Raw genomic sequence first — 14,154 nt, 5'->3', positions numbered from 1 at the left:
GTAACAGCGGCCCTGCCACAACTAGCTAACACTCTCGGAACAACTTTACTGCCCGACTAACGTCTAAGTTATCTTAGGTGATCGCTAAAGTGAGACTACTTCTAACTTCCGGCCACCAGCCAACTGGCAGCGAACTGCTCAGTGTTTACATCCCGGAAGCACGTGTGGACTCCACAGCCAATGAACTCTTTTGAGTTCTGTGTAGCGCAGCACGATTGGCTATGATGCAAAGATCTCCTAAAATATGTTCTTCATTGGCATTGGCTTGGCTATCCGCGACCCGGAAGTACTGAACTTACTGGCAAATGTCATCCGTTTAGAGAATAATAATAATATACAACAGACATTAGGTGGAATTTACGTTTCGTGCGTGGAAATAGCGGACTGCTCGTCACCTTAGGCAGACTTTTATTTAAAGGAGTGATAACCGGCTCTATAATAATTTTGTGCGGACCTTCCGATGGCAGAGGCTGTGAGATACAAGGGTTCAATGGGAAAAAGCAAAGATCCTTCAGGACTTCTGATCTCTGTAATCAGGTGAGGCATAGCTTCCAAGTTTTGAGATTACTTATGTGCGACATTTTCGATGGTTTCAATGTGTATATGAGTGACATTCTAATGTAAAATGTGTGACTCTGCATAATTGCCAAGTTTTCAGATTGCTTATGTGTGAGGTCTCCATGATTTCTGTGTACTTATACTTAGAGCGACACTTTCTCGCACCATTTAAGAAATGAGAAGCTCTAAGAAGATCCTGATACTGTTGCAAAACCTTCAGTCCTCAGGCATGGCTTAAATGTGACATGATTTGTTTCAGGGGCTCAGTAGCCCAGCCCAACGGTGCACGGCACAGAAGCCAGCACCTCAGCACTACAAGCCAACAGCACACTGGCGTTTGTGAAATGCAACCAGTCAGCATGGAACTAGTGGTTACGGGGACACTTTAAATGCATGAACAGAGCATTTCAATATGGTGATGCACACATCATCACTAAATTGCATTGATGTGCGGTACTTGGCAGGGCTGTGGAGAAATGCCTGGTGCAATACATAGCAGTCAAGTTTCCCAAGCCTATGCATGATGTGCTGTTCCACTCCCAAGTGTTTTCCTTTGAATTCTGTGACTTGCAGTTCTGTTTTATAATGGAATAAACACGACTACTGTTGTAAAGATAACAGGTCCTCAGTAAATGGTTCTAGAATAAGGTTTATTGTCAAGAAGATAGAACAGCTTAACAACCACAAGGACTGGCACAGTCAGGCTTCAAGTGAACTTGCACAGAACCTTCAGCATAGAACAGTAATTGCATTCCAAGTTCCACAACTCATTCCTACAGCTAGCATACCTATAAATGGCATACAACACACCTCCCTCCTTTGAAAAAGAAAAAAAAAATAATAATAATAATCACAAAAATATAAGGAGAAACAACCCTCCCAAAAAAATACTTAAGAGCAAACATAATCTTTCATTTTTACAGGTGGGTGCGAAACACGTGAACTTCTCCTAATAACATTTTCTACAACCCTTTGCTCAGGGTTATCAACAACACCAGAACCATTTATCTCTTCAGAATTAACACTTGTCTTGTTAACAACATCTTGAGTATCTTGCATAGCATCAATTGTTTCATTAGAAATAAGTTGTAAAAACACAAGCGCCTGAAAGAGTAGAAATTAGTTCATTAATTTTGGGTAACGGATGCATGTCAGTCCAAATTTCTTTATTCAATCTGCGAAGATCCAAACATAAGCGGAGCTCGCCGTTACTTTTAAGGGAAAGGACAATTGGAGAAACCCAAGAGACGATTCAATAGGTTCAATAATATTAGATTTTACTAGGTTATTGAGATTATCTTTTAGTTTGTCACGATAAGCTAGAGGTACATTCCTAACTCTATGCCTGACGGGTACTGCATTGTTCTTAAGCACAATTTTATGTTTAAACTGAGAATATTCTCCCAACTTTTCTTCAAACACTTTTGGAAACATATTTTTTATGTCAGAAACAAATTCTCCATTATGTGATGATACAATTTATACTGGTGGTGAAGCGTTGGGGTCTAAATACGGGAATATGTTTCCGTACAATTGGTCTTCTACGGCGTATCTTCCCCTTCCTACCCAACATCTATAGGAAGACGCTGGTACAGGCACTAATCCTTGGACGAGTGGACTATTGTAATAGTCTACTCATTTCCGCCAACCAGGAACAACTACGCAGACTGCAGGTGGTGCAGAATACTGCGGCAAGACTCATCCTGAATGCCCCCCCCCGTACCCCTTCCCGCCCTCTTCTCTCCCATCTCCATTGGCTTCCAGTGCAACAGCGCATAAATTTCAAAATCTGCTGCATCATGCACAAGTGTATATATGGATCTGGCCCCAAATATCTAAGAGAAATTTTTCTTTTATATTCTCCTGGACGGGCTCTGCGCTCTAGCAACGCCATGCTGCTGCATGTTCCTAAAGTTTCCAGAGCAAGACAGGGGGGGCGTGCACCCTCCCATAAAGGCCCCTTGTTGTGGAATTCTCTTCCACTTCAGTTGAGACTTACGCCCAATCTTCTTTCCTTTAGAAAAAAATTAAAAACTCACCTGTTCTCACACGAATAATATGGCCATTTTCTTTGTCACCCACTTACTACAGTCTGCCCAAGTCATGCAAGCTACGCGCGGAGATACCCCTTCGGGGCTGATTCAGGCGCGATACAAGACTTTAAATAAATAAATAAATAATTTAATTCCCATTTCTTTTTGGTGAGGCCATCCCAAAATAGACTCCCCTTTCCGAGCTACATAAATCTTCGCTTTGGTAGACCTATCTTTGAAACTGATATTGGCCCAAAAAAATCCTTCTAGTACAATTTTATGTCCTGAATAACTACCTGGTTTGATGTCGGGGCTTAAAAATTCTCTGTTCGGCCACAACTCTTCAAAAATGACTTTACCAATTATAGAATACCATGCTCAAGAATCTACTAACATGGAAACTTCCTTTCCATCAATGTTAAATATACTCGAAGGAAAACTTTTGCAGTTTTCCGAAGAGATACATGAAATACAATTGAATTCACTAAATTCTTCAATTGTTCCCTCTTCATCTAAGGAAATACAATTTACCTTCTGAGAAGAACGGCTCATTTTGCCAAAATGTCCACTCTTTTTACATTTTACACAAATTTTATTTAATGCAGGACAATTTTTTAAATTTCCTACATGATCAAAACTTCCACACCTGTAGCATATAATGAATGTACGTCTGTTACCCATTCTATTCTCTTTTATTATACCATCTTTTTTGTTAGGAAAAAAGGTTTTTTTTTTAACTGTTTGACTTTTAACAATTGAAACTTCAGGCGCAGACTCTTGTATTTTAACTGACAGATTTAGATTTTGACCTCTTATTTCACTTACAAATTTTTCTGATTGTTCAATTCCTTTTGCTATATTAACTACCGCTTTAAGCGAAGTTTCAGTTCCTAACCACAATCTTTCTTGTATTTTCTTACTTTTAGTTTTCATCATTATTTGATCCCTTAAAACCTGTTCATAGTTAATTGTATCAAATGCACAGGATCCAGCTAGGGTACGTAAAGCTGAAATATAATTTTCAATGGATTCATTTTCTTTTTCTGCCCTTGAATAACATTTAAAACGTTCCATCACTGTGTTCACTTTCTTACCGAATCTAATACTGAGTTGTTTAATGGCAGTTTCAAAGACATCAGATTCATCAGAATCTTCCAATGGGGGCAATTCTGATAACTCTTTGATCCCTTGACCCCCTAAAGACAAACGTAATAAATCTAACTCTCTTTTGAAGAACAACCATCTTCTTCTAATACATTCACATATGCCAAAAACATGGGATACCACAAGTCCCATTCCATCTTTGGATCTCCTGCTGTAGGTAAGAAATGAGGTGGAACCATTATATTAGACATGCCAATAACTTTCTAGAAATTATCAATTAAATTAATTCAAAAATGAACTTGAATTCTTAAAAAATGCTTCAGGATAATATGTCAAAACTCTTAATTTATCTAGTAAAACTTTAAATAAATACTTTACTAAATTACTAAACGCATAGATCTAATGCTACTGAATATTTTCTGATTTCACACCAAACATATTATTCACCAAGGACTTGTTTATATAACACACTAAATAGCATGTGTATCACTGTAAAATTTCCTTAATATGACACACTAATTAGCGTGTGCATCGCTGTAGAATTTCCTTGGTATATGCAGAACTGCATGTAGATCGTTGTACTCTCGTAATGATCTAAAAGTAAAAATTCCCAATCCAAAATGGCAGAAAACGTAACGCGGCGTGACAACGTCACTCCCACAAAGCACCGTGCTCCCACAATTCTTTGCCGATGTAGAACGAGAGTGAGGAATGGAGTCGCAACAGGGCAACGAGCTGTGAGAATGCTTTCGAGGCTGTCCTAGGAAAGAATGGAGCCGCGCAACCAGGCAACAAGTTTCGAAGGTGCTCTTGAGGCTGTCCACGCTCCGTGTGTAGCCGTTCGACTACGCGATTAGATAGTTTGCCAAAGAATTAACTTTTACTCCCATAAAAAAAATCACGTAAAGGAAAATAAATTAACAGACTGCCGCAGGTGCTATCAAATGCACGGTTTTACACAGCCGCAGTAGCATTCAATGCTATACAAAATATAGTTGAAAAATTATCCTTAGATTATTATAGTTTCAAAGTTATGCGAACTAAAGGTTCCTCAGCCGCTGGTGCAATCAAGGCACAGTTGATAATACAGCCGCTGGTGCTATTAAGCACAAATTCAAGTAAAGTTAAATTCCTTACTTTCACAAAGTGAACGCTGTCTCTTCTTTTGCTGGAACAAAACTCCCACTGTCGCCAATATGTTGTAAAGATAACAGGTCCTCAGTAAATGGTTCCAGAATAAGGTTTATTGTCAAGAAGATAGAACAGCTTAACAACCACAAGGACTGGCTACAAGCACAGTCAGGCTTCAACTGAACTTGCACAGAACCTTCAGCATAGAACAGTAATTACATTCCAAGTTCCACAACTCATTCCTACAGCTAGCATACCTGTAAGTGGCATACAACAACTACAAGTCCCATAATTCAAAGAAAACAACCTGGACTGGAGCTGTACATTAGGCACATGAAACTTGACATGGCTGGGAATAAAAAGCCTGACCAGACCTGACTAATACCAGAGGTATTTTATTTTTCACTAGTATACCCTATAGACCACATACTGTAAAACTGTTTAAAAACATAAACACAAAAAGGCTGCAAAAAATAATAATAAACTGTAAATTAAATACAGGTGAAACTAAAAGTGTAACACAGCTAGATAACGATAGTGGCAGCAGTGAGACCAAAGACTAAATAAAACATAGTCATGTATTCTGACTGTTAATAAACTACTGGAGTGAGCATTCCACAAGTGCGGCTTTCACCTACCTGCGAATTACAGGACAACTGGGTGACACGAGGGCCACCACATTTTCAAATTTGTCCCTTAAGTATGATGTATGCTAAGAGTGACTGAAGCAGGGCTATCGATTAAAATGTCCACCTGTTGAGCCCCTACATTTCTGGCCCTACACTGTGTCACTTAGCTCATGCGGGGTAAAAGAGCACATGGAAAAAGAGCAATCATGGTGTTGTTGCTACTGGAGTTCGGAGTTGAACATAACTGTCGTACCTGCTTTCACACCTAATCACCTACAGCTGCTGGAGTTCAAAGTTGAATATAACCTCCTTTGATACATACGTTTCCTTTAGTACACAGCTGCTACAGAGGTTCAGAGGTAAGCAAAACTGTTGTGTCTGCTTTCACATGTTGCCATTAGTAAGCACCTACAGGAGCATGTCATTTTTGTGTACTCAGAAAAGTAAACAATATGATTGGAGGGTGCAGCAATCAAAACCAAAAGCACTGCCCGCCACCAAAGTGTCTAAGGTGCCAATAAACACACTGTGTGATCAATAGTGGTGTAATGCCTTATTGAAAAAAAAATAGGCAGGGTGCACCCCCGATCCACGGAAGGCCATTGGGGGCCCTCCTCTGGATATTGAGTGTGTTTGTTTATGAAACCACACGCTGACAGGCGACGTGGTAGGATGTCTGTGGTTGTTGCTCGGCTTGGCTTGATTTTAGCCACAACCGTGCAGTGCCAATTTTTATTCAGAGAGAGTTTCAATGTCTTTGTCTGATTCTAAATAATTAAATGCCCCCAGTGTATTTCTAAGCACATGCTCTCAGGCAGCACAGCTAGCGCACTCACACTGCCTGCAGCACACTGGCTGCAATGTAGCTCCTTGTTCAGTGCACCTCATGGGGTGGTCAGGGCGCCACTTTAATGGGTGACTAAATGCATTTTAGTGCAATGATCCGGATACCGCACTAAAATGCGTTAATCTAAACCCTGATGCGTGGAACTTTGCAGGGCTGGGCACTTCGAGTGACACTTGCTCGTAAATCACAGCAGTAACTAGTATTTGAGTGACTGTGAATTTTCTATTGCTTTATCCAATAATGTCACAATGCTGTGAACATATGCCTCAAGCTAGCCAACCCTATAGGCTTTGCTAATGCTAGTTAACAGCAGAGGATCAATGAGTAATAATGATGACTTTGTTGTGAATATTTCGAATTTAAAAGTTTTACATTCTGAGAATATTAGACTGTGAATTCAAAATTGCAAGGTCTATAAGAGTTGCCTTCGCAGTCTCTCAAAAATGATGATTTTTACTTTCATACCAATTTCCTTAACAGTCTCTTATGCTGTAAGCCACTGACGCCTTTTTAGGTCTCGCCTGGCGATAGCATTGCATGCGCTGCTCTCGCCATGCGAGTTTCTTTTGCAATCAATTCTCCCAAAGGCTTACATGCACGCATCTGCATAGACAAAGATGGCTGCTCTCGCCATTTGTCCAAAGCAAACAGCATGCGCGTGTCCGTAGGGACTGTGGACAGTCCAACGCCGTTATGTTGTCATAGCAACGAAAATGCAGCTTCACGTATACTCGTCATTAACACAAAGCAAAACATGCACGCGTATATTGTTTTGCTTGTGCCAATAGCTTTAATACGCGAGCGCATGGCGGCTTGCTTTTAATCAGCGTGGCCTTCGCGCGATTGCTTTCACGGCCACTTGTTCTCTATTCTTGCACATTAAAAGCAAACAAAAAATCTGATCTGTGTTCGGGAACCTAACCAAGTCTGCGGAGAGATGCTACCTTGCTCTTCCCAGGAGATCATAACTGGCCAAGCAGGTTCCCCGACATTGCCAAACTTTTCATGACATTGTTTTGTCTGTGGGTTTTTTGTTCTTCCTGGCACAACTGCGCGGTTACACTTTATAACCCGAGCACTGCAAGGAGCGTGGACCCCTCATGCACACAGACAGGAGGAGCTATGTAATGATATACGCGCGATTCTATGCGACATGTGTGCGTTGCCCTATACCACTTTGGTTCAAACACTGAGTATACAATGGAACCCTAAAGGTGTCATGTAGCAGCCAGACAGCCAAGCGCTTACCTCACACGGGACTCCACAGCAGACCACACACAATACCCTGGAAGGTGAGATCGAATTTATAAGACTCCGGAACGCCATACTAAAGTACAATATGCACTTCAAGAGAAACAGGTCTCAAACTCAAAAGCAACTTTATTCTGAAAAATTACATAAAAGTTGCATTAAAAACTCGCTATTTCAGGTCAGAATACACTTGACTTGTGCATACATAATAATTCATCGAATACTAATGGGTCAGGATAAAAAAAAAATAAAGCCAACTCATATTTAAAATCCATTAACATCCAGAGGAATTAAAACGTGCAAATATTATTCATTGCACCAATTCGTACCCTTTCCTCACTGTTAAAATTGTGCATGTAAAATGTAATACTGCACATCGCATTTCATGTGTCTCACGGTGTTGCATATCTATCATACCTTGCCTATAGCATCTTAAGTAGATGCCTGCAGGTTTCAGACTAAAAATCGTTTCCGTGCTGTGCTATATAAGGTGCAAAATAATGTAAGATGAATAATACTTTGCTGAGACAAGTTGTCACAAGGGCATTTTGGCAGGCTTGGGCACCAGCCTCCCTGATAAGAAAAGGCTGCCAAAAAGTACAAAAATCACTCATAAAAAACAAGCATTGAAAATGCAATAGGTCTCGCCTCTTATTAAGTTAAAGCCATTTGCTTTGCTATACAATACCATTAGCAAAGCAAATAGCTTTAACTTAATCAAAGGCGAGACCTATTGCATTTTCAATGCTTGTCTTCGTGCAGCTATCAGAAATCTTGCATCTGCATATCTAACATGTCCTTCATCATCACCACTGTCTTCTCCTCATCTTTCTGCATTACTTCCTTGTGTCACAACCTTCTGCATTCTCACTCAACCATCTCCCTCTCTCTCGTCTCCTCTATAAATACAGCAGTATTTAGACCGCTGTGAATCTCCTTCCCATAAGATAATAATTACAATTGGCACGTGTGACAATCGGTCTATGCTCTCTGCAGGGAAGCTACAGATTGGATGAGGGTGTGGACGAAATAACTTTTATGACCTACCGAGAGGCACTGTAAGAAAAATTCTCTAACTTCAGCCTCAACTCCAGAGCTACAAATTGTGCACTAAATTGCAACTCGCCTATAATCTGAACTCTTCCAGATACCTAGAGGCAACTTCGTTCGCAGTATGCACTATAAAAGTATCAGATGTTGCACAAGAGAAAAACTACAGAAACACATCTGGAAAAAGTATTAACTCTTAGGAAAGGCAAGATCAGGTAAAATGTTAAATATACCCAGGAACTGCATCGCTTATGTGGATTACCATAAGGGAAGGCTTTACCATAATATGTTCTCTCTGTAAGGAGGCCAATAATTGGGTGAGCATGTGGTATGAACACCTTTATGAGCCATCAACAGGCACTGTAAGAATCTCTCACTGCCTTAATACTCACGCCACAGCTTTTCAGTCATGCTTCTTAATTAATGCAACCGCCCATAAAGTGAATGTATGCAGACATATAGAGGAACCGATGTTCTCTTTTCATGCACTATACAAGGGTCTCATGTGAATGGAAATACACTGTAGAAGCAGCCAGTATATGTTAATATGCACAATGCTAGATTTAGTAAAGCAAGGGTGGACAGGGTCAGGAAATAGGCCCAGCACTAAATTAAAAGTGGCACCCATAGGCGAATCAGATTGCTTAAAAAGTGTGCACGTAAATCGTGGCAGTCTTGAACTTACAAAGGCTCGCCGTATGCTTGGTTTGAAAGGCTTGGGAGCCTGCATGTTCCTATGCTTGTTGCAGTCAATGTTTGTGGTAAACATGAGGGTAATCAACAATAACAAAACATCCTTCCAGTTAATAAAAGAGGCCCACAAGCAGCTAAAAAAAGGGATCCACAACACTGACCTGTTAGACCAGTCCTAGCACTCACATAGGCAGTCCGATTAGAAGTATGAATAGAGCACAGCTAACTTGCTCAGAGAGAGAGAGAGAGAGAGAGAGAGTGAGAGAGTGAGAGAAGAGGGAGAGAGGATATTGTTCCTGGACGTACACAGTAGAAGCAATGCACATACATTGTACCAAGCTGGCCCAGAGGAGGACTCCATAGCAACCCCAGTCATCTCTTCTCTGGTCCTGCTCAAGCTGGATGAAGCCTATACCGGATCCTGCCTGAGAGCAACGTGCCTTGAACAGTGAATGCTCAGAGGAGCTAAATATGAGTGAAAAAGACATTTTAATGCAGGAATGCAGTGAGATGCACCAAAATGTGTTACAATAACCCTTGATGCGTGGTACTTGGCGGGTGAGGTGGTTGAGGTTCACAACGTGTTATTGTTAGAAGGTTTCACTAGATAGCGGTGCAGTTGGGAGACATGAGAATGTAAGCAGGTAGGAGCTGCAAGCCCCTGAGGAAAGGGGAATATAGGAAGTGTCTCCATCGTGGTAGGCATCGATTCCAACTCCAGGTAATGCATATAAGAGAGCATTGAAGGAGGAGGGCACAGAGAAGGTATACATGTATGTGTATTGTGTGCTTTGGACAGGAGACCACAACAGTAAACTTGATCATGGGAAGATTTCTTGAACAGATATGGTACTATAAGACTGATAATTAATTTACACTGTACAGATATCCTTGCTCACTTTTAATGCGCGAATATCAGTTGAGTAACCCTGTGCTTGTCAAGTGTACATGTGCTGTGGAAAAAGTGAGTGGCACGGTGAGGTTCAAATGTGAAATCCTGTCCTGATTATATAGGAGGTAATATGTAGATATGGAATCGGCAAGTGCTTCTCACATGTGGACATACAGAGACACAGAACAGCTGAAGTATGGTACATGTCAAGTGTGGGACCGAACGCCTAGCACTTATGATGGGGACTGCGGATTGTGGGTGTGCGATAGGGTATGTGTGTGCGCATGTGTATCAGGTTAGTGAAATTGTATTTCTTGTGTTGCCCATTGAACAGGTTTAACACTACACACACATCATTGCACATTTCTGGTGTATGAGAGTGTGCTTATTAGACGATGGGCATGCCAATGCACATGTGAGTGCTGCACATGCCCTACGTGGGGGCATTGCCCATCTCCGTTGTAAAACAACCTACTGAACTGAAAATGTTTCAGAGGTCTTCAAACTAGGGGGTGTGCCACTAGTGGGGGTCTGTGTCTGTATTCCCAAGGGGGAACAATAGCCTCAGCAGGTACTTGTAAATAACAATTGCTTGTAAGCGTGACCTTACTTTTTCGGGGTGGTTGCATCCTGTTCTAATTTTTCATGCATATGTCCTTTAAAGTGATTGAAGGGGTGGCAGGGAGTAGAGCCCTGGTAGTCTGTAACCCTGGGGCCCCAGAGTAATGGTGTGAAATCCATAGATAATGTCAAAGGGATGGCTCAGTGGAGGGGATGCTATGTGGGGGCTAATCTTTTTGTTTACAAGAAAAGATGCCAGCACCCGGCTCTCAGCTCTACCCATTACCACTCACCAATCATTACCATAAACACCATTATGCTTGGTGGATGGGACTCAGAGCAAAATCATTTGAAGACTTCCGATTTAGAGTCCCAGAGATTACACGAACATCCACACCTGCTGTGGGAAATGACCACATGCAAGACAACCTACCAAGAATGTGGTCTCCATAAATATGACTGCTGATAGAGGTAACTTTTCAATGACCTGAGAGTTCATTCATTACACCAAACAAAAGCTAAATTCCCCTATGTCAGATTCACCACATACACTCACCAAGAACTTGGCTCTGACTCACTCATATCTGGCTCCCACACTATATAAAATTACCGCGCAAGGGCTGTAACATGAAGGATGGATAATCTTAAATATTACTGATTTTGACCAGAGGTGTTCATTATGCTTTAAGGTAAAAACTTAACTGGTAACAAACGTGAACTCTGCTGGAGGGCTAACACAGACATCACATAACAGAGGTCAGACGATCACTCGTGATTATACCCTGACCCCTCTGATGGCTTTGCCACAGTCAGTTTTCGGGAGTTAAAAGGCTACAGTTATTAACCAGATATAACTTTACATGACTTTTGACCCTTACAGAAGGGCATGCACCATTTAATTGTTCAAACGCATTGTTTACACATTAAAATTTGAATTAGCATATCCAATAAGTGATCAGAGTTTGTGACCCAGTGCTCTTGTTGCAGGGGTCTTCTTTTCTGACTATAGTCCCAGTTTCCAAGGTTTGACTCGCGAATTGATACTAAGTCCGATAGCCTCTTGTTGACCTTCTATGCAGGTTCAGTGAATGTAGTGTGTGCCTGAGTGGGCCGTGCAAACCTTGTGGGATGGAGAGTGCATCTCTTGGATGAGAGCTCTTCAAAGTATGCATTCCATTTGATGGGTGCTGGGTACTTTTAAATAATGACCGCTTTGGCATTTGGATAACGAGGTGTGGTATTGTAGTAGAGCTTTATCGCTCCTCACAGAAAAGCTACTGTACTTATCAAATGGGTGACCCTCTGCGTCGCCTTGGAAATGCTGTAAATATCAAGACAGTTACTAATTCCTGCTAACTTCTTTATGGATTTACAGTTGATGATAGGGAACATCTCATCGCCACTCTACTCTTCGCTAGTAAGAGACCCATGTTTATCAATCGCCTCACGACGTTACCCAGTCGTTTCGTCCATCCCAGCTATGCCACCAGTGGATCGCTTGTCAGCGGCGATCCTGCTATATCACTCAGTATGTGAAATATTGACTACCAAAATCTGGCGACCACCGGACATGCTCAAGCAACATGCAAAAACCCAGCTGGACTAAATTTGCAACACTCACATTCTGCAATGTCGCGCAGACCATATCAGCATAGCCTTTCAGGAGTGTAATGTATTCTTTTAAGAAACTTGAAATGCCTACCATATAATGAAACGTGTTGTGTGGCCTTGAAACAATATCTCCAGGTGGCATCATCTAGCGCCACTCGCAAGTCATTCTGCCAAACCAATCTGGCTTTAATATAGTGGTTCCTGCAATACTCTCTCGTTATACTGTAGATATTGGAAACCATCTTACTGGGTGCATCCCATCGTAATAGCAACGAAATGGATACCACCTCTGGGGGCTCCAGCATGTCCTCACCTAGCATCTCAAGGAGTGCATGTCTTATTCTATAGTAGTGGAACGACTCAAGCGGCGTGTAGTTCTGCGCCTCTGCCTCAATCTCAGCCCACTCTCGTACCTTGTCATCAGAGAATAGATTTCCAATTGTAGTAATGTTAACTGATGCCAAAGCCCTGACCACCTCCCTCTCACAGCATACCAGTAGCCCATAGCACCATTCACTGGGGTCAAAGGGGAGTATAGGACAGTGCCTGCCTGTGGCTTTAGCAGATTTTGCCATGCTTGCGTGACAGTTAACCAAGTCCAAAGAACCTGACCTCCTGGACGGGGCATGAAAAAACAACTCTGGCAGGGGGGGAGGGTGCCGCCGCAACCATTTCGATCTGTAGGCGTGAGAGCCCCGCCTGCTCATGGACCCAGTGACTGGCATGTGAGCCCTGCGCAACCCGATAGTAGAACTCCAAATCCGGGGCGTCAAGCCCTCCCATAGCGTATGGTAGTGTAAGGATATCCCACTTAACACTTGAGTGTTTTCCTCCCCAGGCCAATTTCAGCAGTAATGAGCAAATAATCTTGAAAATGTGGGCAGGGAGTACCATTACAATATTCATAAACAAAAATAGAAACCTAGGGAGCACCACCATCTTCATGAGGGATATACATCCCATGAGGGACATTGGAAGGCGGATCCATCTCTCCACATCGTTTTCTAATTTTGCAATGGCCTTGCCAAAGTTTTTTTAAACAGATTTTATTTGTCACAGGTCACATATATCGCATAGCTCCATAACCCGGAGACTGCAGCACACATCAATGAATGTACAATAATGCCGTAGACTTTTACATCAACAAACAACCCCCAACCCCCCCCCACCCCCGATTGCGTAAATGCCATCCCAGGCCTTGCCATAGTTTTCACTTAAGACCAGCTCAGAGTCTCTGTGCACCTGTATCCCCAGGTATTGCACAGGTTCCGAGGTCCATAGCAAAGGGAATTCCAATTCAGTAGGCTTCATAGCCGTGGTGAGTGGGAAAATGGTTGACTTGGCCTGGTTAATCTTAAGGCCAGAGAAAGCACCATACCTCAATACTTCGCACAGGACAGGGGACAGGTTAGATTCCGGGTCCCTGATAAACAGGAGAGTGTCATCCGCGTACGCTGACAATATGAGGTTATATCCCGGGAAGCAAATTGCCCATGATACTCTCTTAGCGCACAGGCCAGAGGTTCGGCTAACAGGTTATATAGTAAAGGTGATAATGGGTATCCGTGACGGGTGCCCCTGGATATCGTGATAGGCTCAGTTACCATGTCTCCAACTCTTATCCTGGCAGTGGGAGAGTTAAATAGGACCAATACCAATTGTAAAAATACCTCTCCCACTCTCAGCCGCCTCAGAACTGCCTGCATGAAAGACCACTCCACTGAGTCAAAGGCCTTCTCTGTGTCAAGGAAGACTGCAGCAGCCATGACCTCCGGTTTGATGTGTTGTATGGCC

General features: G+C 42.2%; 1 protein-coding gene across 2 annotated transcripts in view; it reads left to right on the top strand.

The window, feature by feature from the left end:
• The first annotated feature begins 271 nt into the window (after positions 1 to 271).
• The window catches only part of EXOC4 (exocyst complex component 4), a 1,827,849-nt gene continuing 1,813,966 nt past the window's right edge, over positions 272 to 14,154 (top strand). The window contains exon 1 of one of the 2 annotated variants that reach the window (XM_086918922.1): positions 272 to 537. In XM_086918922.1, coding sequence (XP_086775048.1) covers positions 461 to 537 — 77 coding nt within the window. In that variant the 5' untranslated portion in view covers positions 272 to 460. The remainder of the gene's footprint in view (positions 538 to 14,154) is intronic. The other variant, XM_086918920.1, reaches the window with a different exon arrangement.

The sequence above is a fragment of the Lissotriton vulgaris genome, chromosome 1_1 (genome assembly GCF_964263255.1).
Source record: "Lissotriton vulgaris chromosome 1_1, aLisVul1.2, whole genome shotgun sequence".
NCBI lineage: Eukaryota > Metazoa > Chordata > Amphibia > Caudata > Salamandridae > Lissotriton > Lissotriton vulgaris.
This window is presented reverse-complemented; position numbering and strand designations above follow the sequence as displayed.